General features: G+C 41.6%; 1 protein-coding gene across 8 annotated transcripts; it reads left to right on the top strand.

Moving 5' to 3' along the window:
* Positions 1-579: 579 nt before the first annotated feature.
* On the top strand, positions 580-27248 carry cttn (cortactin). Of its 8 annotated transcripts, none has more exons than XM_079666129.1 (17): positions 581-735; positions 3272-3375; positions 3480-3553; positions 5358-5487; positions 6737-6847; positions 8245-8299; positions 10083-10193; positions 11322-11432; positions 12338-12448; positions 13470-13580; positions 16432-16542; positions 18532-18587; positions 19675-19744; positions 21529-21788; positions 22119-22242; positions 25584-25649; positions 25976-27248. In XM_079666129.1, the coding sequence occupies exons 2-17, from the start codon at positions 3289-3291 to the stop codon at positions 26110-26112; spliced, it is 1725 nt and encodes a 574-aa protein (XP_079522255.1). In that variant the 5' UTR covers positions 581-735; positions 3272-3288; the 3' UTR covers positions 26113-27248. The 8 variants fall into 8 exon arrangements, with proteins under 8 accessions (XP_079522258.1, XP_079522257.1, XP_079522255.1 ...); XM_079666128.1 differs by having other exon boundaries at positions 22119-22245; XM_079666127.1 differs by having other exon boundaries at positions 22119-22248.
* Positions 27249-27376: the final 128 nt, after the last annotated feature.

The following is a 27376-nucleotide window of genomic DNA, read 5'->3' as shown; positions in this document are numbered from 1 at the left end:
AATGAAATAAATAAAATAATAATTTAACACACAATCATAAAAACTAACTTGCAAAAATATATAACAACGTGTTATTTTAATACACAAACAAAACAAACAAAAAATTAAGTGATACAAATAATAAATAAATCCATTATTTTTCTTAAACATTGCATAACACTTGAAAAAAATGTAAAATGTTTTGCAACAAAAAAATATGTAAATAACAATACAAAAATGTTGCGTTAATTCGGACAAAGACTTTCTGTTTGCTGTTACATGTTTTGAGAGATTTGTGTCTTTGTCAGCCTAAAAGGGACACCCCCCACCTCCGAGGGTCGAACAAATGCACATCTTGACACTAAACTAATGTTCTTGTTTATTACATGTCTTTGTGAATGCTATTTTTCAAAACATTTGTAAGTTATACTTTAAAAAAGTGTGGGGACAACATTGGCCATGTCCCCAGCGTCCCCTATGATTGGTACTACTACTTTCACTAAAGGAAATAATCTAAATATTTCTTCCACCACTGGAAAAACGATGCCTTATCTAATGCTGACTACACATTATTGCAGTAGATATTTGTACGTGCCCCGCCTACGTGTGACGTCATCAAGTCTGGGAGAGCCGGAAGTGAGAGCCAGCAGAGATCCCAGTTTCTCCATCAACGCTTGAGGTGTGAAGGAACTACATCCACCAGGGGGATATTTTAATATTCCTCTTAGACGCAGGTCGGATCTACCTTTGTAGACGGTGAGTATTTTAACACTTCAGTTGGAGGATTAAAATATACCTGTGGAAAAACGTCGCCACGCTCGCGCTGAGTCAGTTAGTCATTCCATGTTAGCTTTAGCCTGCTAGCTAACTAGGACAATTGGAACAGGAAATACCACAGCTAATGTTACCACTACCGCATTTTTTGAAGCTATATAAAGCACATTTTCCGCTGTTCACTTCACGTTTCAATCCTCATGTGTCCACATAATTAATTACGAGGTGTACATCCTGTTTCCAAAGCCTGTTAATCAGCCTTAGGACGCAGACACGCTGAGAAATGTCAGAAAACCCCAAACGAAATGCTTATTAAACTGCGTTTTTATCATTGAAAGTGGTTTAATTAACATGTAAGGAGATGATAGTGCTTTAATGCATGTGGCTTGACCTACTGTGATTGAAGCTCACTAACATTAAGCTAAGGTAAAGGTATTCAATGACACGGAAACAATGATAATTCATGGGTCTGACTCTTAAGTACTCAGAGCCTATACTTACTGTAAGTAAAAGTAGAAATACTATGGTTTTATAATGCTGTATACATTATAATTAAAAGTCCTCGTTTCACCACTACACTTAAGTAGAAGTACAGACATAAGCAGCCAAATGAACTTAATGGGCTCGTTTCACTGTATCATAGAACATTACTCCTTTTTCTTTATCACTTACAAATACATGTCATATAATATTTACTCCATTGATCCCAATTTGGGAATCTTTCACATGTTTATTGCTGTTGGCAGGATGGTTTTCCTGTATCCGTCAGAGCTGAATGAGTCTGTTTGAAAAGGAGCTCTGCTGTCTGCCCAGATGCTTGTGTCATTTCTGCCATGTCATTTAAATATTGTAGTTTTTCATTGTGGAGCAATTTTAGTTACTTTAAAAAAAGCATGTTTGATTACAGTACTACATCATATCATACAAACATATCATGTCATTGTGAGTGTGGAGTATGACGTGTAAAGTGTGCCTCTGAAGTGAAGTAGAAGTATATGCAGAATTGAATGGAAATACTTATCAATCATTGGTCTAACCTAATTCTCCCTGTTATCCAGGCTTTATTTACACTTTAAGGCACTTTTTGCTCCTCCTGCCTGCTCAGATATCTGGGTTTTGAGTTATGGGTGTGGTTTTGTTGTGGAAGATCCTCCTGCCTTCACATACTGAACGTTGTTAGGACTCGCAGGCCGCTGCTTCCTGGTCTGGGGACGTTTCCTCTGATTTCTCTCCGGAGGTGAAGCAGCCACGTCTCCTGCAGACTCAGATTGAACACAGATGCTGATTGCCCACATTTGGCTGAGTCAGGAATTGGGATTATTACAGAAAGCTTTTGTTGCCATGTCACTTGAGATTACTGAGAAACAAACCACACTGTTCATGTAGTTCTGCAGCATCTCAGTTAACATGCATGGTTAGGGTGATTCACCATGAAAGCAGCTGGTACAGATTCAGCATCAAAGCCGGAGAAACATGGGAAAAAAGCGCCTGGAAAGTTGCTGTATATCAAAGTTGCAGTCAGCTGTTTGAATTGAAATTCAGCTAAATCTGCTGTGTTCTGTGAGCACACATGGCTCTGTAAGTCAGGAGAAAAGGTGGCCCGACTTCAATACAATATACCGTCAACTGGCACAGCAAACAAATCACAAAAGTTGCACAGTACTTATACTTTAGTTTGTTAAAAAGAAAATTTCATTTTAATAAACAGTATAATCATTATTTTTATTGGTTCCTTTTTTTGTTAAGTTCACTGTTTGATTTGTTAAATTATGGTTGGATCATCCAAAGTTAGTCTTTCTTAAATCCTCACGAGTGATGGTAGTTTCTGATTGGTAAATGACTCATCAAAAACATTTATTTATCTACATTAGACAAATTGATAAGTCAACTTAAAAAAAGGAAACTTCCAGAGTGTTATTTGGTTAGAAGAAAAAAGTGAAAAATACACATTTTAATATAGAAATTGAAACAATTCTGTCGACCTGAGCTCACTTAAAATGTAATATTCATAATCAAAACATGCATTTAAGTCTCGGCTGGTCAAATAATCAAATCACAATATACATTTATTGCTGGGGTACAAATAATTTCTGTTAATCAATTTATATATTGTTTGCATATTCATATATAGTTAGATAATAAAGGCTTTGACAGGATGGAAGTTGTTAATTAAGGTGCCTTAAAAGTGCTTCAATTTAAAGAAAAAAAAGCTCCACGACCAATCCGGTCCAAAACAAAGTCAGAAAAGATCCAAGGCACTCCACTTCCAAATGTGAAAAAAAACATTGAAAATAAAATATTGAAATTCTCAAAACATGCTCATTAATGTTGAAATAGAGCTAACAGCCAACGTTGAGCACAAACGGCCATCTTGAAACACGGGAGTAATGGATTGAATAATTGGTAAAAAGCTGCAGTTAATCTTCGAAACACAACTTCCACTATCTCGCAGCTTTCTTTAGCTTCAGAAAATCGTATCCCTCCGTCCGTTTAAAGTATATATTTTCTTGTTTTTCAGTGTGTAGAAGATTGAAGATGTGGAGAGCATCAGCAGGACAGTCCGTTAAGGCTGCGCAACAAGACGACGGAGGGGACGACTGGGAGACGGACCCCGACTTTGAGGTAAACAACGCACACTTTATCCTTCCTCCATTTCTTCTTTGAGTCCTCGTCTCGTCTCCATGTCCTTCCCTTGCCATTAAAATGTGTTTTTCCTGGATTTCTAGAATGACGTGTCGGAGAGGGAGCAGCGCTGGGGGGCCAAGACGGTGGAGGGCTCGGGACATCAGGAGTCCATAGAGTGAGAAAGACAATCATTCTTCTCTTAGCATTGAATTTAGGCTCTGCATTTGATTTAAAGTACATTAACCTGTTAAGCCAGCAACATCTTGCAAGAAACAGCGTCTGAGGGCTTCTTAACATTTAACAAACTATGAATGTGTCATACCCACTTAACGGGAAGAAAGTCAGCTACCTGACGATATGAACCATTTTACCGAAACAAAACACAAGTCTAACGCCGAGCCTCTGAATTAGCACTAAGCGAAAAAATGCTGACACACTTAGCACAGAACTCGCGGTATGAATATGTTATACTTCATCGGTTCTGCACAAACAAGATATCATATGAAAGCTGAGATTCCACAGATTCCAATGGTATACGTATCATCGCTGAGCGACCAAAACTCGCGGCAACGAAAGCCAGCAAAGACAACACACAACTTCAATCCATCATCATATTTATGGCTATAACCTAGTTTTCAGAGCGTAACAGAGCTTTCGGTTTGAGCAAACTGCCTGTGCATCACTCTCACTCCTCATGGTAACGTGTAGGTGGATTTAGGAACTCCCCCTCGATTCTATTGGCTCTAACGGTTCAAAAGAGGTGTCAATCACCAAAATCGACCAATGGGTTCCAGAGATATGGCAAATGCACCCAAACATTTTTGTTGCTAAATCCCCTAAAAAGGTCAAAGGTCACTTGTTTTGCATCAATCTTGATACAGGGTACTTATTATATGTTATTGTTTGGATTCCTAAAGCTTTTAGTCTACTATCGCATCATTCAAGGGTGGTTTCACTATAAGTAATGTTTTTTTTGGGAGGGACACTATAATTTACATTTTTTTTTACTATGTTCAATCTGAATTTACGGGTGCTTGAATTTTGACTTGAGCCGTCCCTTATAGATACGGTCTTTTTACGTTGGTGAGCCGGATCATTTGGCTCAGCTCTCCTAAAGTGCCGGCTGTTTCGGCTCTTCATGTTACCACAGTTTACCACGGAGCCTCACTAGCACCGCTCATTGCGTCCAAATCGCGCATGTTCCGTGTTATCCTGTAAGAGGCACCGCCGATGTCGGGGAAACGATCTTCAATACCCCGAAAAGAATCCCACCAGACTCCTTTGCTCCTCCAACTGAGGGGTGTCCTTGTCCTTTTTCGTTACTTCAAGCGATAAAAACTATTAATATTTTTGGACGCCCTCGGCTCGAGTTCAGGGCGTTACGAGCTGAAAATTCGGCAAGACGTCCCCCTGGCGGAAACGCTGCTGGCAAGATATAAACTAGAATATAAGAACATTAAAAAATATAAACTGAAAAACATTTTAAAAAATCCTGTCCCAGAATAAAAGTGCATGATGATAAAGCAAAACATAAATAAGATACATAAGTAGCAGGGTAGAGTCTGGTATATACATATGGGTAAGAATAGCTAGATATTACAGTATGAACATGACAGGTATGGTACAGTGTGTAAAACGATATGGATCACAATATATCACAACATTGAAAGGCACGGTGTTGGAGAATCAGTCCTTGCATGAAGCAGAAACAACCAATTAAACACTCAATAATAATAATAATGACTTTATTTAGTATAGCACCATTCACAGAAATAAAATTCACAGTGAAATAGTGCAATAAGAGGCTATATACAAGTAATTGGAATATAATATATTCGATAAATAACTTGTAAGTTGAAACAGATGGATGTTATGGATGTTCTTTCAAAAGTTCAGGCGTTGAACAGGCTTTTGGCATGTGGGATGAAACATGTGAATCATCTAAATGTGTCTCTTAACTTGTTTCCTCCTTGGTTTAGTATCAACCGCCTGCGTGAGGCGGTGTCCACGGAGCACACCTCTCTGAGGAAGAAGGAGCAGGACACCGAGCCCAAAGCATCCGACGGATACGGGGGGAAGTTCGGAGTTCAGCAAGACCGCATGGACAAGGTGAGAGGGAGTCAAAGGCAGGACTGTGATGGTTGCTGATCTACAGTATTGGGGAGGAAAGATACATTCTGTTCCAAGTTCAAATATGAATACGATACGATAATACTTTAATGGTCAGATCAAGTCTGAACTGTGACTTGCATCCCAACAGCTCCATGTGTAACATCAACAGACAAACATCAAGACACAATACATGAAAAAGAAACATTTAACATAACAGCACGATCACTGAGAGAAAACATGCTCAAAGAGCCTTCAGCGTGCATTTGATCTGGATTCAGCTCTGTGTTTACTGTGAGGATTGACTGGAGTTCAAAGGATGCTTCAAAGGATGCTTCAGTCTGACTTTATTGAATCTCCCATTAGATAGTAGCAGTTCATATTCTCTGTTCAGAACATGGTTTGGGTCCAGATGATGTTGTTGGACAGCCTCACGAGGTTATTATGATAAATTCATCTCACAAGTCTCCTATTATGCAAAATCCACTTCTTCATGTCTCTTCTACATCAGCATGTGTCCCCTCTTCTTCATGTCTCTTCTACATCAACATGTGTCCCCTCTGTGGAAAGAGACTCTGAAAGTTTCAGGAACAAAGATTCTCTCTCTTTTTGTCCTGATCCATTTCTATAAAAACCTGTCTGAAAATGAGCTGATCAGATTTAGGCCACTTTATGATGTCATAACGATTTGTTGGGTTGTGTAACCATTAGCCAATCACCAACCAAGGTAACCCCCCCCCCCCCCAGAGACAAACACTTTAGAGACATGTTCTGTATATATCTGAGGCCTATAATATATTGATGAAAAACAGTATAATAGGGGACCTTTAATACTGTGTGTGTGTGTGTGTGTGTGTGTGTGTGTGTGTGTGTGTGTGTGTGTGTGTGTGTGTGTGTGTGTGTGTGTGTGTGTGTGTGTGTGTGTGTGTGTGTGTGTGTGTGTGTGTGTGTGTGTGTGTGTGTGTGTGTGTGTGTGTGTGTGTGTGTGTGTGTGTGTGTGTGTGTGTGTGTGTGTGTGTGTGTGTGTGTGTGTGTGTGTCCCACTCGTTAATCTCTGTGCCGTGGTCACTGCAGCTTGAATGTGATGACCGTGCGCTGTTTACTCCACACACTGTTAGTCTGTGATGAGTCAGGTGTCACCACTTCCTCAGTTTCCAGCTCCACTGCTCTTTCCCTGACCCCTCCCCTCCTCCAGTGTCCCCTCGCTCACTGCCCTCCTTATGTGTTGAAATGGTGTTTTTCTTCTCAGTCCGCTGTGGGTCATGACTACCAGAGCAAGCTGTCCAAGCACTGCTCCCAGACGGACACTTCTAAAGGCTTCGGAGGGAAGTTCGGAGTCCAGGCGGACCGCGTCGATCAGGTACTTCAGTTAGAAAGCCTTTATTTCATGGCAGCTTACAGACTAACATATTCCAGATTCAAGGCTTTCATTGTCATTCGTACATAGCTACAGTTTAGCTATGTCGATGCAAATCTTAGGTCACAGGCTCCTCCAACAGTGCAACACAATAAAACAGATACAACAGTGCAATAAAATACAATACAATAGAATAATAGTAGTGCCATAAGAGTCTCAATACAAGTGATACAAGCACAAAACAAAAAGTAAACAAACATTGAAATATAGCGAGAAAAAGGCAGAGTTGCAAAAGACACGGCAGCCATCTTTTTAAATTTTTATATTAAATATGGAGGCAAGCACATGTCAATATAAAACTCAGATACATCCAAGGTTAAAAATATCCGAGTAAGTGAACATATAAATGCATTGAGCAGTACTTGCTCGTTCTGGGACTTGAACCGGCGACCCTACAGTTCCCAAACTAAGTCCCTTTGAGCTACTGCTGCTCATAACGTGGCTGATGATGAAGTAACTACTGTACCTGATTGACTCTTAAAGCTTACCAAATGTCCTTTTTTACATAGAAACTGTCTATTTAGGTTGTCCGTAGACTTGTCCTTTAGTGAATAGACGTGCATGTCTACTTGTATGGCAAACAGGAGAGCAATCATTTCTTTTATTAAAGTGTAAATGTGTGAAAAATACTGATAATATAAGTGCAGCATCATTTGGTCTGCAACTGGGCAGAAAAACCTGCTTTAAACGCACTGAAAGGATGTGGGTGAAACAAGCTGCATAGCATTTGACTGTTGATAGACAGTGTTTCCCCTAGGTTTACTGCTTTGGGGGGGTGCTGCCTGGGGGGGGGGGGGGGGCTGGCATTGGGATATATCTTTTTTAAATCCTCTGGAGCAGAGAGAGGAGCTGTGGATTATTGTTATTGATTAATGCATCAGTGTTTCTTAGGGTAAAAAACACTAAACTCACAACTTCAAATGAAAGCGTCTTGGTTAATTTAATAAAAGAGCACATGTTCAATGTTAGAAGTGAAAGTAGATATATAAAAAAACTAAACACCTTGAATTCAGGGGGGGTGCGGGGCTCTGTTGGTCAAGACAATGGTAGGGCAAACACTGATATATATAATCATATGTGTACGTTATGAAAAAAGCTTCTATACAGTCCTAGTAAAACATGTCCAAAGCCAACATTTAGATTCAAATATCAAGAGCTTTTCACTGTTGTGTTAAGCAACAACTACAACTAGGAATGCAAGGGACATACAGACTGCTTTACCTCTGTGTCACTTTGTATATCCAAAGCTTCTGAGTTTAACTGCAGTGGAGCGTGACGAGGGGTAAACCGTCAGTAAGTTAATATTAATAACTGAGTGTCTTCTCCCTCTCTCTTTGCAGTCAGCTGTTGGGTTTGAGTACGCCGGGAAGACGGAGAAACACGCGTCTCAGAAAGGTAAGGGTTGTCTTTGTGCACGTCTTCTTCCGCCTCAGATCACCTGAAGTGTAGAACTCACTTCCACTTCATTTCATCGATTTATTTGTATTATCCATTTAGGTTTAGCTAACAGCCATAGATTTCTAAATTGCCTGCAGGAGACTTTTTCCAATTTGATGAGCGATTGGCTGTCGGCCATGTTCACTCTGCTCTGCTAGGACGCCCCTGTACAGACAGATCTATGTATGGTGTTGATTTGTCTTTGTTTCCTGCCATAATAGACGTTGAAGTGCAGTTTGTAATTGTTACGACAGTAGCACACGTATTGTGTTGCTCTATACTTCAGCGCAAGACCATTGAGTTGCTAACTTTCAGCTTTAGAGGTGTTTTAGTGTGGTAGAGGAATACTTCACCCCCACAAATAACACAATGGTGATACCTTGAATTATTTCTATTTCTCTCAAGACTTCACAGGGAAAAAAGATTACGGGAGAAGTATTTATTTAACGTCTCTGTAACCTTCAATGTGCTGGAATAGATCCAAACAAAACAACTCGTATTACTTCCTCACTGCGAGTGTACAGTATGAACCGTGGCTTCTTTGTGCTTTGAGTATTTCTAAAGCTGCTTTCCCCGTACTGTCATCACCTTTGTGTTGCCTTCATCACCTGCGCACAGTTGAGGATCATTTGCCCAATTCCAACGTTTCCTCAGTGCTGTCTCAGTTCAACAGCAGTGCAGATATCCTTCTTCTGGACTTAAAAACAGCACGACATGATTGTGTGATAATGACAGCAACGAATGTTAGGCAAACAGTTCAAAATGCAACAATGATCCCAAGACAGAATGGAGATACGTGAAACGAGGCAACATGATAAGCTATCTGAAGCTGAGAATAGAGACACTAAACAGAAAGGATTTCAAATGTATCTTACTCTCTTTGCATCTAGATTCAAAGAGAGTTTTTTGTTTGTTAAACAGCAACATTTCCAAAACTAACCAAATACCTGAAAACAAATCTATTAAATGGTCCTAAAACATTTATTTCATCAGTCTAAACATTGGTTTAAACTAGGCAAGATACAAATAAACATGTATGTATGACAAAAGGAGAATAATGGAACAAATAAAATGAAATTTCAAAGTAGAGTCACTAGATTAGCAGTTTTAGCATTTTTGTAAATTACAAGACACACATTTGCTAATAGAGTGGAAGCTGCTTATAGTGTTCACGTCTGGATCAAATTGACCGATATACCTGTCTGATTATTTCAACAATTTTTAGTTTGGATAACATATCATGCAGATTACCATCTTTTTTGTTTATTTATTACATGATAAGAAGTTAATAATGGAACAGATTACTTTGGTATTTACTGCCAATTCTTGTGCCGGCTCTTTCGCTAAGGGTTCAGTTAAAGGTGGGGTAGGTAATCCACTTCAGAAACACTTGTTATATTCCATGGAATGCTCTTAACGTCCCGATAGCAATGAATATATTAAATACTTTGACAATAAATACATTAAAAATTGTCATCTGTGGAAGCCGTAGCGCTGTAAAAAGCACGACCAATCATCTGAGCCAGCCCGGCTAAAGTAACTGGATGGCCTACCTGCCTGTCTGTGCACACACTTATCTCGTGCCCTCATTGGTCATGTGCGTGTCCTACCTTTTAAATTGAGACATACAAAGATGTCTGTAATGTTAACGAGGAGTTTGGAATTGGGCCGCTGCTTCGTGACCACTGCTTCATGCTGCTTCACCCTGACCTTTGACCCCCTCCCCTGCTTTGCTGTGTAGACCACTCTGTGGGGTTTGGGGGGCGATACGGCGTGCAGTCAGACCGCGTGGACCAGAGCGCCATGGGCTTCGATTACCAGGGGAAAACCGAGAAACACGATTCCCAGAAAGGTTTGTCCTATTAACACCGGAGAGACGTGGAGGAAACGTCGCCTGATGGACACACACACACACACACACACACACACACACACTCTCTCTCTCTCTCTCTCTCTCTCTCTCTCTCTCTCTCTCTCTCTCTCTCACACTCAGCTCCATGCAGATCCTGATAAATGTTGTTTTGCATTTCTCCCTCCTCCTTCAGTCCTCAGCCTCAGCTTGCTTATAAAATGTTTCAAACCATGTCTTAGATTATTATTATGCTTTTTTCTCTCAGTTGCATTTGTGATGTGTTTTTTCCTCCAGTGTAAAAACATTGTTATAGTTATGGCTGCACAAATATTTAAAATGTTTCACAATAAATCCAATATCCAAATGTCCTTAAGCACAATATCTATTAAAGGCAAAATGTGTGAAGATATCTGGATGGATGATCTCGGAGCTGTAGTCCTGACTCCCCAAATGTATTTTACAGATTTAAGAAAACAGACTTTTTTGGTGTCTTTTTAAATGTATTTATATATATTTCGTTATGATAATGTGAATAGTTTTTCCAGGAAATGATCATTCTATCTAATATCTCAAATCATATCGCAGTTTCATTCAAGTTAATCACAATACGTTATTCATATTGTGCAGCCCTACTTATAATAATGTTTGTAAGATGTGGGACACGGGACTTTAAGAACATGGGAGACCTTCTGGACTTATTACCATGTTTTAACGTGTTCCTCCCTTATCATCTCAGGTTTCAGGTGCTTGGCAAAGACTTGGAAGTGCCCATGGGATATTTGTATTTAGTTTACTGTTCCCCTTAAACATGCTGTTTGTCACCCCTAAGCTTTTCTTCCACCTAACGTATTTGTTCTCTTTCTAAAACAGCAGATATACATTTGTGAAATATGCTCATTTTTTTCATATCAAATTGGTCTCTCTCGTGGTGAATGTATAAATGTGCCCTCTTACAGAAGGGAAGTGTTGCCATGATAGATAGATAAACGGGACGTAATGAAAAGTATTATTGATCCACCTCATTTTATGTCGACAGTGCAGTTACACAGGGAGAGAAACTTTTGTTGGTGCTCCTCCCCTTCCTTTATGAACTTGTGATGTTTCTCCCCCCCCCCCTCTCCTCTTCAGATTACACTAAAGGCTTTGGAGGAAAGTTCGGAGTTGAGACTGACAAAGTGGACAAGAGCGCTATGGGCTTTGAGTACCAGGGAAAAACTGAGAAGCACGAGTCCCAGACAGGTTTGTCCCAATAACCTGGAGAAAAGTGGTGCAGGATTGAGTCCTAAAACCCTGAAACGAGTCACATGTAGCCCCTCCGGTTCCCTTGGGTTGTAGGCAATGGATGTTTGAACGTGTTCGGAGTCTTTTCGGAAATTCGTCAGCATTTCTTTGATACAAATCTTTGAATAAATTCCTCCCTCCTAGTTTTAGATTCCAGACTCTGGGTGTTTCTCAATGTCGAGGACGCTTCCTTGGTAGGACATGTCCTTCCGAGTCAGTTCTTTCAGAAGCCAGGCAAGAATCCTTCCTTTCATTCGGGGAACGAAGAATGGGACAGGCTAGCAAGTGTGCGTCATATGAGAGGGCCCCGCCTTACATTTTCTGCCTAAGATTTTGGGAAATTGACCCGTGCGCAAAGCATTGTGGGGATTTTAAGACCGCGGAGGAGGCTGCACATGTGTATCCTCCTGTCTTAAAATCCCCACAATGCTTTGCGCACGGACCAATTTCCCAAATGTTTGGCGGAAATCGCGCTCCATTAAAGGCGGGGCCTCTCCTATGACGCACACCTGTTAGCCTGTTCCACCATTCTTCGTTTTCCGAGGCTAGGAAGGATTCTTGCCTCGCTTCTGAAGGACCTGACTCGGAGGGACATGTCCTACCAAGGAAGCGTCCTCGACATTAAGAAACACCCACTGGTGCATCCTCGAAATTTCCCGCAACGAAGGATTCAGTCCTCGGTAGAATTCCAAGCATCCTGGACATTGGAACAGTCCTTCGGCGGGATTCGATGACGTAGGATCCTTGAAATAGTGGCTCTGGAGCAGCCTTCCTTGACATTGAGAAACACCCCATATGTGTGATGGGTACACTCTGCTTCTCCTCTTCCTGTGCACACTTTAAATGTTTCCTCTCCTCTTCAGATTACACTAAAGGCTTTGGAGGAAAGTTCGGAGTTGAGACCGACAAAGTGGACAAGAGCGCGATGGGCTTTGAGTACCAGGGAAAAACTGAGAAGCACGAGTCCCAGACAGGTTGGTGCCATCACAGGAACAAACTGCACCTAATAAGCAAAACACCGTCATTTAATGATAAACAGCATGTGATGTATACCCACTGATAACAAAGTGATTACTGACGGGAATGTGTTTCATGTCTAATGCCTTCAGTTGCAGTGACTGTGGGGAAAAGCACTTTGGATTGTTTTCCTTTCCACTGGTTATATATATTTCATCCTTCCCTACTGAGTAAAAACCAAAACGAATGGTGCAGCATGTTTGTTGCAGTTTGATTTCAGAATCAGGATACCTTTATTAGTCCCTCAGAGGGGGAAATGTACGTTGTTACAGCAGAAAAGAGACAGCTTAATGTTAACTAAAGCATGCAGACAAAAGTAATAAAGATTAAAAAAAAGTTATAATCAAAAAAGTTACACTATTTACAAAATACACACCCTGTAACAGTTCTGAGGATTTAGCAGCCAGGTATATATTGCATATATATATATATTGCACATAGTTGGTATTTAACATTTGGTCCCTGAAGTGATTGTTTGAGTCCAGACGGTCTGAACTCCTCGTTGCTTCACAGCTTTACCTGCAGCTTCTTGTCCGACACACCTGTTCAGCCTTTACTGCAGCTCTTAGATACGGGCTGCTGTCAAAAGCAGTTGACTTCAAACATTCCCCACAATGCACCGGGCTGTGTTTGCCTCCTAGATTTGCATATGTGATAACTGGGTCACGTGCTCTGATAACAGGCCTGCTAGTGTTGTGTCAAAGTTGCAATACCGCATACATGAATTGTGGGTTGTTTCTAAATATGCACATCGTGCACTCGCCTCAGCACAACATGAATTGATTGAAGTGAAGCTTTGAATATGTTAACATGGGATATTTAAAAAAAAAAAATTCATCGTATGAAGCTATACAAACCGTCCATTATAGAGACATTTGAGTCTTTCTAGTTTGGAGATAATTCCTTTAAAAAAACCGATGGGGCATTGCATTGTGGAACAAATGATGGTTTAAAACTAGTCTGTCTCTTTGTCTGTAGACTATGTGAAGGGCTTTGGAGGGAAGTTTGGTGTGCAGACGGACAGACAGGACAAGTCTGCGCTGGGATGGGACCACCAGGAGAAACTGCAGCAGCACGAGTCCCAGAAAGGTAAAAACAAATCAGAAATGTGAAAGGAATGGCAAGTGGATGTTAGAAGTATCAGATTACAGACAATAGAGAAATTGGCTACAGTGTTTTCAGACTGTTCGGCTGCACGATAACCTATTTTAGTTTCAACTTTGCACCGTGGGCAGGACGTGGTCTACTGAGGTGAATTAACTCAAACATGCCATGCTACAACTTTTTAGCTTGATGCAAAAGGAAAACGTTATCCGTGACTACTCCACAAGACAGGTCTGATAGAAGATCATTTACTTATTTTTCAGCTTGTTATTTAGACATTTAAACCATTACCTATCTCAGTTATCCTTCATCAGTTGATCAAAAATCCAAAGCAGGCTTCTGTAATTGTTGAATAAAGCCAGAAACTGGGCGTGGAACAGGAAATAAACACTGAAGATAAACATATCAGTCGAACAAAAACGGTTTTGGCTACAGAAAAACCAACAACACACACTTTGTCTTCATCCGTTTAAAATTCCTTTAGCTTTTTTCTATTGTTACACATTGCTCAAAAGACGAGCGCAATGTCATTTTAAAAATGTCGTTCAGACTTACTGCTCTGTACATCCTAATATTTTGTTGTTGAACAGCTGTTTTCTACATTTCTCTATTCAAGCTGTTTCACATCAAACCCTCATGTGACTTCTGCTAGAACTTTGAACGAGGAGTGTATCTTAAATGTGTTCTGCTTGCAGTGTAGCTGCTCTCTGTGAAACCTTTGTTCCTCCTCTGCTCTGATGTGGTTTGTATTGTGGTCTCGGATGTTTTCTTTCAAAAGTTCACTTCCTCAATCTGCGGTTAAAACAAAGCTCTGATGGAGGAAGTGAAACCGCAGCTCAGATTTATATTTGAATGTTAGCTGAAGCTTTCATTCAGACCAATTTATAATAAGTGGAATCCTATCATGTTACTGTGCTGACCTACTAACATCACAATGATCCTTTTATTAGAACAAATGTGTGGTGTGCAACTTTTTAACTTTCTATATCGTATGTAAGGGATAATGTGCAGCGACCCCATCATTGTAATGCTTATTACATACAAGGCCACATTCTCAACAAAGTAACGACATGACTCCCAATAATAATTTCAATGTTTTTGTTGATTTAAAAAATAGTAGGCTATTATTGATTTAAAATGACATGCATCCGCTAAGAAAAATAGTCCGTTGTTACCGTTTGAACTACGTAGCAACGGCAGGAAGGCGGAGCTTTTTGATTACAGATTTGAAAACATCGTTGGTTGCTTTAAAAGTAGCACAATTCATTATGTCAAACCTTGGAAAGTATCTACCGGTAGATATCCCTGCCCTGATGCCAAAGGAACTGCACACTGAATATGTTTGGCCGTGTAATGTCTGTGTCTGGACTGCTGCGTAAAAAGGAGGGTTTCTGCCCCGTTACTTCTCCGCTGTTTTCTTGTCCCAGTTCGAAAAGCAAACTGCCAAACTGTATACAGTTCAATCGATTGGACTTCTTTGTGCAGATGTGAGCGTCCTTAACAAGCGTTGACAGCGTTCTGTACTTACTGCATTAACAACGTGTCACGTGTTCTGAATTGACCAATCAGAATCGAGTATTCAACTAAACCATGTAATAAAATCTGATAGTCAAGGCCACAGGATGCTGCAATCCCCTCACAACCTATTTTTTGTATTCATCCTTTTGTTCAGAGTAGTGACAAAAGGAGATGAAGACATTGAGATCAAGTCTCTGACGGGGCAGGAATGAGTTCCTTCAGCACCTTTTTGTGTGTATTTGAATACAATTCTGTTGATATTAGACGTACGTGTGAATGCTTGCGTGCTACCAATGTCATCTATTTATTTATTATTATTTATCCAACTGTAACTACTTCCAATATTCAGTATATCCCCAAAAAAGAAAGCATACAAAGGTTTTGTTTTTTAAATCCCTAACTCACTTGATCCAATAAACGACTTTAGATCAATTCAGGATTCTTTTTTAGGATGAAGGACTCAAATATAAAGAAACATGTGGAAAACAAAGTAATCCCAAGACTAAATCCAAGACTAAATCGAGTACAATTGTTATTAAGAACTCAATGTTTAGCTTAAAGTCTTTGAACACTTCTTCAGATTTGTTAATAATGTATTTGTCACGTGAAGAATGATGCTCTTCCCTCTGGTTCTTGTCTTGTAGAACCATAACATGTTAACTTCATGTCACTGAAAAGCCTGTCTAGTGTAACAGGGGGTCCGCGGGGTCTTACAAAGTATTAACAGTTGATAAATCAATTTAGTGAAAATGAAGGCTATTAAAAAGTATTAAACTGCATTTTCCAAGGTGTTACATTTTGTAGCTTGTTTTCAATAAGTATATAAATGGTCCAAAGAGTTTGTATTCTACAGTCTGCCTGAATGTAATCACTGCGTAGGTGTGTAGTGTGATTCTGTGTAGTTTATTTATGGCATCCCGTTGGATTTGACGTCATCTGAACAGGACATCGCACGCTCACTGCTTGATAGCACGAAGGTCCGTTTACGCCGGTTGCTAAGCAACATCGTTATGGGGAAATGCAAGTCTGCGTCCAAATGGTTGGAAGATAAGGAGGAAGGACAATCCATACTGTATATAGTCAATGTGAGGTACAGTGTGTCGCCAAGGTAACCGGTTAAAACTCAAAGTGGCGATGAGGTCTTCAAATGTATGGAAAGGGTCTTAGAAAAGGTCTTAAAAGGTTTTACATCTGACTTCAGGATTCCTGAATATAACCTGATCATTGTCTTTATATGTTTGTCTGTTTATATATGTGTGTGTGTGTGTGTGTGTGTGTCCATGTGTATATATATATGTGTGTGTGTGTTGTGTTGCAGACTATAAGCGTGGGTTTGGAGGGCAGTATGGGGTAGAGAAGGAGAAGCAGGACCAGTGTGCTCTGGGCTATGAACACAAGGAGAGCTTGGCTAAGCACGAGTCCCAGAAAGGCACAGAAACACCCCCAAAATCCCCCACCTCGAAACCCCTCCTTATTATTTACCCCGCATCCTTTTCCAGAAACACTCCTCCAGCTTGTGGCTCCTTCCTCGTCATCTCTCCTTCCTTTCCCCACAGACTCACCTCTGTCCTCTCCAGATGAACAGGGCAGATTACTAAACTCATACCCAGCCGTATACACATCCTGCACAACTAGCAGACAAGTTATTTATATAGTGATGAACTCATGTGATCTAATGTAAAATGGCACATATGAACCATATATGCTGTTTATGTTGCTTTGAATTGAGATGAAGTAAACAGTAAACATCTGTTGAGCATTTTAACATCAAATAGTTAGATTGTGTTGAATTGAAGCCAAAAAGGCAGCAGCTCTAAATGGATTAGAGGTGACCTTTAAGACTCGGCCTGTTGGACCCCGCTCTGAAGTCAATACCAGAGTCTCTCTCTCTCTCTCCTCTCTCCCTCTCCTCCCTCTCCTCTCTCTCCTCTCTCTCTCCCTCTCTCTCTCTCTCTCCTCTCTCTCCCCTCATCTCTCTCCCCTCTCTCTCTCTCTCTCTCTCTCTCTCTCCCCTCATCTCTCTCTCTCTCTATCTCCCCTCATCTCTCTCTCTCTTCTCTCTCCTCTCTCTGTCTCTCTCTCTCCGCTCTCTCTTTCTCTCTCTCTCTCCTCTTTCTCTCTCTCTCTCTCCCCTCTCTCTTTCTCTCTCTCTCTCTCCTCTTTCTCTCTCCTCTCTCTCTGTCTCTCTCTCCCCTCTCTCTTTCTCTCTCTCTCTCTCTCTCTCTCTCCCCTCTCTTTCCTCTCTCTCTCTCTCTCCTCTCTCCCCTCATCTCTCTCCCCTCTCTCTCTCTCCCCTCTCTCTCCTCTCTCTCCCATCATCTCTCTCTCTCTATCTCCCCTCTCTCTCTCTCCCCTCTCTCTCCTCTCTCTCCCATCATCTCTCTCTCTCTATCTCCCCTCATCTCTCTCTCTCTTCTCTCTCCTCTCTCTCTGTCTCTCTCTCCCCTCTCTCTTTCTCTCTTCTCTCTCCCCTCATCTCTCTCTCTCTTCTCTCTCCCCCTCATCTCTCTCTTCTCTCTCCTCTCTCTCTGTCTCTCTCTCTCTCTCTCTCTCTCTCTCTCTCTCTCTCTCTCTCTCCCCTCATCTCTCCTCTCTTCTCTCTCCCTCTCCTCTCTCCCCCCTCTCAACAACAAGTTAGTTATAGACTTATTAAGGTCTTCCTGTGTTATCACCTATAAATGACCACAAACCAGAGGTGTTCATTGCTTCATGTGTAATCTCACGTTAATAAAGCAGAAGTCAGTCGTATCTCACCCTCCCTGCTGATCCCAGCACTGCCTCCATGCTGCTGTTTTGCATTCATTTTGTGCATGACGTCGTACCACCACAGTGCATTTCCCCAAACATGGCTGATGTTCACTGCAGAGATTGAGACAAAATGGCTGCTTGACCCCAAATGTCTGGCTTTTTTTTACTCCGCCCTCCGTCAGTCCCCCTCCTGTCTGTCCCCCTCCTGTCTGTCTCCCTCCTGTCAGTCCCCCTCCTGTCAGTCCCCCTCCTGTCAGTCCCCCTCCTGTCTGTCCCCCTCCTGTCTGTCCCCCTCCTGTCTGTCCCCCTCCTGTCTGTCCCCCTCCCGTCTGTCCCCCTCCCGTCTGTCCCCCTCCTGTCAGTCCCCCTCCCGTCTGTCCCCCTCCTGTCTGTCCCCCTCCTGTCTGCACTCTACGTTCATTTTGTTTCTCCTCTACAGGTCTGCATGTTTTCATCAACCCGCTCTTTTATTCCTGCAGAAATCCCCAAAAACCCAACCACAGTTTGCTTCATCTGAACTCTGCAGACCTCAGAATATGTCTCTAATAGAGTAAAATAAATTGGCTAAATCAAACTTGAAAGGTCTGCTCTTGAAAAAAGGGGTTCTGATGATGCAGACTGAGGTTAATGTGAAACAGGAACTGACCCTCTCTATATCTTTCATCACCAGATTACTCCAAAGGATTTGGAGGGAAATTCGGAGTCGAGAACGACCGCATGGATAAGGTGAGGAGTGTGTGTGTGTGTGTGTGTGTGTGTGTGTGTGTGTGTGTGTGTGTGTGTGTGTGTGTGTGTGTGTGTGTGTGTGTGTGTGTGTGTGTGTGTGTGTGTGTGTGTGTGTGTGTGTGTGTGTGTGTGTGTGTGTGTGTGTGTGTGTGTGTGTGTGTGTGTGTGTGTGTGTGTGTGTGTGTGTGTGTGTGTGTGTGTGTGTGTGTGTGTGTGTGTGTGTGTGATATTGGTTTGAAAAAACAAAACAAAAAACAGTAAGCATTAAATCACATGGTCCTGTGGTCTTGGTATTTTGACAAGCAATGTTGTTAACTAGTTTTGTTTATTAACGCTATAACATAGCGTTTCGTGGGGCGGTTTTCATTGGTGGGTGAAAAGCAAACCGATGTTTGCTGCCGAGCAGAGCGCAGCGCAAGTAGGCTCCCGTGTGCTACAGACTTTCGCGCCACCTAACCATTCGCCAAAATGTTTTTAAAAACAGCGGTAACCGACCAAGTGCCTGGCAAAAACCAAGTCACCGGAAGAGTTAAAGGAGAGTGACAGGGAGTATGAGAAGAAGAGGGAGAGAAAGTTTCAGCCACACTGGCTTGATCGATGGAGTTGGCTTCAATACGATGCCAATATAAAGGTCTTCTGTCAGCTCTGTACATCAATGCAGACCTCTGCTGACAAGTAAGTGAAGAGTAGAACATATACAGGTATATTGGCTTCAGGGAAATGTCCCAGCAGTTTAGGAGAATGAAGGTTCTGATCTGTTACATAGCCATTATGTCTCACTCCTGATGGCAGGAAGGGTATTATCAAAATAATAACACTCTTAGCAGAAATGTCACCCTCCTTTCTTTCTTTAACATTGACCACAATATAATCATTTTAATTAATAAAATATGAACAATTGAGGAAAATGAGGAAGAACTGACGATTCAAATGTTGTAGTAATGTAGTTTGTGCATAAATGACTATTGCAACAAGTGTGTTCACTTTCTTCCTTATTAGAGTCGATCTTTTGGACGCATGCTCTTCAGGTCGACCCCTGAATTATGTGTGGAGGGTTTTGTCTCACATCTTTTTTTATATCTCTCAGAGCGCGGGGAATTTTGAGGTAGTGGACAAGCCGACCTCATCTTACCAGAAAACCAAACCTACGGAGGCCGGTAAGAGTTCATCATCATCATCATCATCATCATCTGTGTTTGAGTCACAACTTTATTCAACGTGTGAAATGAACTCCCCTTTGGACAGATTATGAGATGATGAGCAAAACAATCATTTTATGTTTCTTCGTGGCTGTTTGTAGTTATTCTGTCTCTGTAGTTATTCTGTCTCTCTGTAGTTATTCTGTCTCTGTAGTTAGTCTGTCTCTCTGTATTTATTCTGTCTCTGTAGTTAGTCTGTCTCTCTGTAGTTATTCTGTCTCTCTGTAGTTATTCTGTCTCTCTGTAGTTATTCTGTCTCTGTAGTTATTCTGTCTCTCTGTATTTATTCTGTCTCTGTAGTTAGTCTGTCTCTCTGTAGTTAGTCTGTCTCTCTGTAGTTGTCATATCTCCCTATCATCCATCCACAGTGATGCAAATTAGTCGCTTTTCGGCGCCTCCCGCTTTTTTAACGCTGCTTTGGTTGACTTGTGTAATTCGTGGAGAACCGACGAGTTTTCGTTTTGGGGGGGGGGGGGGGGGGGGGATCCATCAGTCCGTCCGTTAGTCAGTCCGGACAACTTCTCACTTCAAAAAAGAAGAAGAAATCTAGATCGCAAAATAATTAAACAAGCGAGTGCCTGTTTTTCCTGGCCAAGGACAGGTTCCAAGAACACAACACGAGCGTAACGTGTCTTCACGTGGTTATGTCTCATCTGAAAGGAGTGTAGACTAGTGCTTACGGAGAGCACCGGAACGCCGCTCCAGCTCTTCAAATATTGCAGTACCCATAAGGAGCCGTACACATGCTGCAGTGTTTGCGTGGCTGTGTCTTTAGTTGTAAGCACAGTGGCGATCTGTTGTTATTAGCATCTGGTTAGCTAGCTATGCTAACAAATGTAAAGAGCTTTTCTACAACCAGGTGGAAGAGAGCTCTCTCCTGAGAGGCTCAAATAACCTCAGCTCAGTGAGGTTAAGGCACACCTTGATATGATCATTATAATTATTAATGAGACATTAGAGACTAAATGAAAAACAGGTATAAAATACTATATGACAGTAACAAAAAAGTTGTTAAAAATAAGTGATTTGTAAAATATCCAAAAAGAAAAATCTGCTTACAGTTCTGTTTCAAATGGGTGTTGAGAGATGTATCCATAGATCTCCTCATGTTGCTCTCAAAGTGCACCAGATTGATGCTTTTAACTTCAATATTTAAACAAAAAATCTTACCGGGGGAGCGTGCCACCGGACCCCCCTAGAAGAGTTTAGGTCCCCCCCACTTAAATCATGTTCACATGGATACTAAATACATTTGCACACATCTTGTGTCCATATCTTTCTGTTTTGGTGGTCATGCCACACCGTGCACATGCATGCATGCGCGAGTCATGGTAAGATATCTGGATTAAGAGGTTGCTTTTTCTTTGCACAGCATGGAAGAAAGGCCAAATGAATTGGCTGTGATTTTAGTTTTTTTAAGCAGAGGTTGAGTTCAATAATTTGTACGGCCCTCGGAGGATGTTGTGAAAATTGAAAGGAAAAAGGTTCCCCACCCCTGCTGTAAATAATAATAAAAACCCTTGATTTATAACTTAACATCTCTGTCTCCTATTCATCTGAGTATATTATAAAGAATAGCCAGTTAATTTAAGCATTATAGCACAGGCCTTTGTCAGGTGGTATATTACGTTGTTTTCTTCCTGCTTCGAATAGTTCTCTCTTTTTTCCCCATACCTGTGTTTGCATCACTGCATCCATGACAATGACTCCATTTCTTCCCTCTCCGATCCCCCCCTCCTCAGCGGCCAACAGCACAGGAAGCATCAAGGCTCGCTTCGAGAACATCGCCAAGCAGAAGGAGGAGGAGGACAGGAAGCGAGCGGAGGAGGAGCGAGCCAAGCGCCAGGTGAAGGAGAAGCAGGAGCAGGAGGAGGCGCGTCGTAAAATTGAGGAAAGGCCCAAATCCCCATCTCCCAAAGCCCCGTCTCCCGTCCCAGCTGCGAGTCCCAGTCCCTCCCCCAGCCCGACCCCGCCAGTGCAGCCCGCCACCCCCACATACCAGGTGAGACTCGTCGAACGATCCCAAAAAAAAAGTGCCTATTGCAGCCTTTAGAGTTTTATGCAGAACACAGCGCTTTCTGAACGCGAGGAAAAGTCAAGTTTTGTGTCGAATGTTTTTGGGATTGGTGTTGCTTTGGAGATGGTTAGGTTAAGGGGCTCTTTACCACTTGGAGTCGAGTTTAACATTTGAATATATCTCGCGCTACGAGGTGGGCATCCATATAGTTGTCGAACTTCGTGGGTAAACGATGAGCTCTTAATGTCATGAGCAGCTCTAAATGAGTAATGGCTGAAAAATGAAATGAAAGGGTTTATCTGTTTGTGTGGTCAGAACACAGAGGAGGTGTCCCGACATGATGCTGCTGGAGAGGAGAAGGGGGAGCAGGAGAACCAGGAGGATCTGTACCAGAACCCCGAGGAGAGGACCGCCACACCAGAAGCAGCAGCAGCAGCAGCAGCAGGTGAGAGATCAGTTAGGATTGGTGGATGAAACCCTCGTTATCGGCCAAACATGTTCATGAACTCAGAACAGATAGTGAAATGTGTTCTCTGCTTTTTATACATCAACATGTGTCCCCTCTTCTTCATGTCTCTTCTACATCAACATGTGTCCCCTCTTCTTCATGTCTCTTCTACATCACCATGTGTCCCCTCTTCTTCATGTCTCTTCTACATCAACATGTGTCCCCTCTTCTTCATGTCTCTTCTACATCAACATGTGTCCCCTCTTCTCCATGTCTCTTCTACATCAACATGTGTCCCCTCTTCTTCATGTCTCTTCTACATCAACATGTGTCCCCTCTTCTCCATGTCTCTTCTACATCAACATGTGTCCCCTCTTCTCCATGTCTCTTCTCTACATCAACATGTGTCCCCTCTTCTTCATGTCTCTTCTACATCAACATGTGTCCCCTCTTCTTCATGTCTCTTCTACATCACCATGTGTCCCCTCTTCTTCATGTCTCTTCTACATCAACATGTGTCCCCTCTTCTTCATGTCTCTTCTACATCAACATGTGTCCCCTCTTCTCCATGTCTCTTCTACATCAACATGTGTCCCCTCTTCTTCATGTCTCTTCTACATCAACATGTGTCCCCTCTTCTTCATGTCTCTTCTACATCAACATGTGTCCCCTCTTCTCCATGTCTCTTCTACATCAACATGTGTCCCCTCTTCTTCATGTCTCTTCTACATCAACATGTGTCCCCTCTTCTTCATGTCTCTTCTACATCAACATGTGTCCCCTCTTCTCCATGTCTCTTCTACATCAACATGTGTCCCCTCTTCTCCATGTCTCTTCTCTACATCAACATGTGTCCCCTCTTCTTCATGTCTCTTCTACATCAACATGTGTCCCCTCTTCTTTATGTCTCTTCTACATCAACATGTGTCCCCTCTTCTTCATGTCTCTTCTCTACATCAGCATGTGTCCCCTCTTCTTCATGTCTCTTCTACATCAACATGTGTCCCCTCTTCTTCATGTCTCTTCTACATCAACATGTGTCCCCTCTTCTTCATGTCTCTTCTACATCAACATGTGTCCCCTCTTCTTCATGTCTCTTCTACATCAACATGTGTCCCCTCTTCTTCATGTCTCTTCTCTACATCAACATGTGTCCCCTCTTCTTCATGTCTCTTCTACATCAACATGTGTCCCCTCTTCTTCATGTCTCTTCTACATCAGCATGTGTCCCCTCTTCTTCATGTCTCTTCTCTACATCAACATGTGTCCCCTCTTCTTCATGTCTCTTGTACATCAACATGTGTCCCCTCTTCTTTATGTCTCTTCTACATCAACATGTGTCCCCTCTTCTTCATGTCTCTTCTACATCAACATGTGTCCCCTCTTCTTCATGTCTCTTCTAAATCAACATGTGTCCCCTCTTCTTCGTGTCTCTTCTACATCAACATGTGTCCCCTCTTCTTTATGTCTCTTCTACATCAACATGTGTCCCCTCTTCTTCATGTCTCTTCTAAATCAACATGTGTCCCCTCTTCTTCGTGTCTCTTCTACATCAACATGTGTCCCCTCTTCTTTATGTCTCTTCTACATCAACATGTGTCCCCTCTTCTTTATGTCTCTTCTACATCAACATGTGTCCCCTCTTCTTCATGTCTCTTGTACATCAACATGTGTCCCCTCTTCTTTATGTCTCTTCTACATCAACATGTGTCCCCAATTCTTCATGTCTCTTCTACATCAACATGTGTCCCCTCTTCTTCATGTCTCTTCTAAATCAACATGTGTCCCCTCTTCTTCATGTCTCTTCTACATCAACATGTGTCCCCTCTTCTTCATGTCTCTTCTAAATCAACATGTGTCCCCTCTTCTTTATGTCTCTTCTACATCAACATGTGTCCCCTCTTCTTCATGTCTCTTCTAAATCAACATGTGTCCCCTCTTCTTCATGTCTCTTCTAAATCAACATGTGTCCCCTCTTCTTCATGTCTCTTCTACATCAACATGTGTCCCCTCTTCTTCATGTCTCTTCTACATCAACATGTGTCCCCTCTTCTTCGTGTCTCTTCTACATCAACATGTGTCCCCTCTGTGGAAAGAGACTCTGAAAGTTTCAGGAACAAAGATTCTCTCTCTTTTTGATCCATTTCTATAAAAACCTGTCGGAAAATGAGCTGATCAGATTTTGGCCACTTTATGATGTCATAACGATGTTTTGGCTTGAGTAACCATTAGCCAATCACCAACCATTATTTCCAACATCACACGATAAATACATGTTTGAAGTTTGTAAAGGGAAGATGACAGCTCTCACTCGCACTGGGCTCTTCCACAGCACTGCCCCCCCTCCCTCCGCTGGAATTATGAATGTAAGTCGTATAGTAATCATAGATAACACGGCAGGGTCCGCTACAGTTTGGTTTCATCTGATTTCAAATAAACAAAGTCTTGGCTTTCAGAATATTAAACTTGTTTCGGCAAATTCAGATGACAAATACAGCTTTGAAGCTTGTGACTACATAATTACAAGAGGAGAACGGAGAAACTTAACGTCACAGCAGGCGTAACAACAGCCGGTGTTTTTCATGAGGGTTTTCCCCGGGAAACAAACACAATACACACAAACGCAAAAACACACACACACACACGCACACGCACACACACACTCGCGAGCTTCCCCCAAACCAGTCCGTACTACTTTGATCATTTGCTAATAATCAATCAGATCGAAGGATTCCAGAGAAGAGCTTTGAAGGCCTTTTTCTCAAAATGATGACTCGGTGACAGTCATTATATATTGTGACATATTTTGCTTAATATTTGGAGTACAACAACAATCCTGATATCATTAGAAAGCTACAGCAACTCAACTACATACAACTCAAAATGTGTCTTCGGGTCAATGCGACTGATTTCGATAGAGCAGTGCTTCTCAAAGTGTGGTCCGTGAGCGCCCCCTAGTGGTCCGTGAGCATATTGGTACCATTTCACATTTGAAATAAATAAATACATTTAAGTTTTCCGCACTCGCGGGAATATCTCCGCAATGGAGCTAAGTTAAGTTTAACTTTCAATTGCATGATATAGCCCAGCGCAACACCTTCGTCACACATGTTGCCACTTGTTTGTACCATTTTCAGGCGATTTGAAATCTGTTCTAGAAAAACAATGTGTTTTTGGATATTTGTGGAGTTAGGTGATTCGCGAGTGGTTTTTTATTGGTTAAGTGGTCCTTGGTATGAAACAGTTTGAGAAACACTGCGATAGAGCAAGTCACATATGTGCTTAGATTGAGTCTCCTTTCTTTGACTAATACTCACGTGTTCCTCCTTCAGACGCTCAGTTGGAGTACGGAGAAGACGTCGGGGTGACGGCGGTCGCTCTCTACGATTACCAAGCAGGTGAGACTGAACGCTGGGAGCAGATCAGAAAGAGTGCACTGGTCGTTGTTAGTCTTATTCTTTGCCCCTATAAATACTATTCTATTTATTTAATATATCATATTCCAATTACTTGTATATAGACTCTTCTTGCACTATTTATATTCTATTTTATTTTTATTGGCTTGCACTATTGTATCTGTTTTATTGTGTTGCACTGTTGGAGGAGCCTGTAACCTAAGATTGTCATCGTCATGACTACACTGTAGCTATGTACGCATGACCAATAAAAGCCTTGAACCTTGAATCTGAAAAATACATTGAGTCCAAATGTTTTCCCGTTTCAGCCGGCGAGGACGAGATTTCCTTCGACCCCGACGACATCATCACAAACATCGAGATGATCGACGAGGGCTGGTGGCGAGGCGTCTGCGGAGGAGCGTACGGCCTCTTCCCCGCTAACTATGTGGAAGTGAGGCAGTGAGAGCAAGGAAGGAAAGAGGAAGGAGACGCCCCCTCTTCACACCTCTGTCTTCAACTCATCATACTGCAATATCCATCATCTTTTGCTCCTTTGCCATCCTTCCACCTTTCCCCCTTTGGATGAGTTACCTTTACTCGATGCAAAGAGAATATATTAATAATGATCTGCTCAAAATGCAACATGTGAGTGATTCACCTCCTGCCTCACCGTTGCATTTTCAAGCTTATATTTTCATATTAGAGTCAAGGTATTGTTGCTTCTTCTTCACACACATCTACCGTTATGTAAGCAGTAGAAGGTTAAAGTGGGGGATTTAGATGATTCTCTATGCCGACATACTGTCCGTGGACCAAAACAACTGAAAACCCCCTTTTAGTGTGTCTGCGTAAAGTTAGCAGGAGTTTAAATTCCCTTTCTTATTAAACACTAAACTCCATTTAGTACAACTTCTTTCTCCTTTTCTTGCAACGTTATTATAAAATCATGATAATAAAGTTTCCTACTATGCTGAATTGTTAGCAAAATAATGGGGCCAAAATCACAAGCGTAACAGAAATATTTCGTACATAAAGTATTACTTTAATCATCTTCAAACATTATGTACGTACAGAGAGAACATGATTTATGGCGCTTTGAGAACAAATGTGTGTGTGTGTGTGTGTGTGTGTGTGTGTGTGTGTGTGTGTGTGTGTGTGTGTGTGTGTGTGTGTGTGTGTGTGTGTGTGTGTGTGTGTGTGTGTGTGTGTGCGTGCGTGCGTGCTTGGGGGTGTTTCTTCATGTAATAATATGTTGAATTGTGAGAATTAAAGATTAGAAATGTATATGAGGCTGTTGTTTGGGTTTATTTTCTCTGAACACTGATTAATTATTTCAGACTGTTTTGCAGTAGTGTAGCTTGAACGAGTATGTGTGTCTGAATGTGTGTGTCTGAATGTGTGTGTCTGAATGTGTGTGTGTGTGTGTGTGTGTGTGTGTGTGAGGGTTTCATGAAATTCATCTTCGGGGTTTTTATAATGGAAAAAAAAGTGACCTTTTCAAATGCATTATTTGTATTTTCTGTACTTCTGTTTGCTCGACACATCATTACTTGCTTGTTCTTTTGTTTTTGTTTCAATAAATAAATAATATGAATTATTCTTGCTTGTTTCTGCGGCCCTTATTTCAAGGATGAAAGTTATTTTTTATAACAGCAAAAAGGGGAAAGAAAAGTTATAGTTGGTAGAAAAAAAGCAATGGCATAGGACGTCTTAAAATCCATCCTCGA

Source organism: Notothenia rossii (assembly GCF_949606895.1).
Source record: "Notothenia rossii genome assembly, chromosome: 2".
NCBI classification, from domain to species: domain Eukaryota; kingdom Metazoa; phylum Chordata; class Actinopteri; order Perciformes; family Nototheniidae; genus Notothenia; species Notothenia rossii.
This window is presented reverse-complemented; position numbering and strand designations above follow the sequence as displayed.

Excerpts from the sequence above, each read along its gene's own strand:
- cttn (XM_079666127.1), top strand. The coding sequence starts at position 3,289 with ATGTGGAGAGCATCAGCAGGACAGTCCGTTAAGGCTGCGCAACAAGAC. Across the intron at positions 10,194-11,321 it reads GAAACACGATTCCCAGAAAG|ATTACACTAAAGGCTTTGGA; the intron begins GTTTGTCCTATT and ends TCTCCTCTTCAG. Across the intron at positions 13,581-16,431 it reads GCAGCACGAGTCCCAGAAAG|ACTATAAGCGTGGGTTTGGA; the intron begins GTAAAAACAAAT and ends GTTGTGTTGCAG.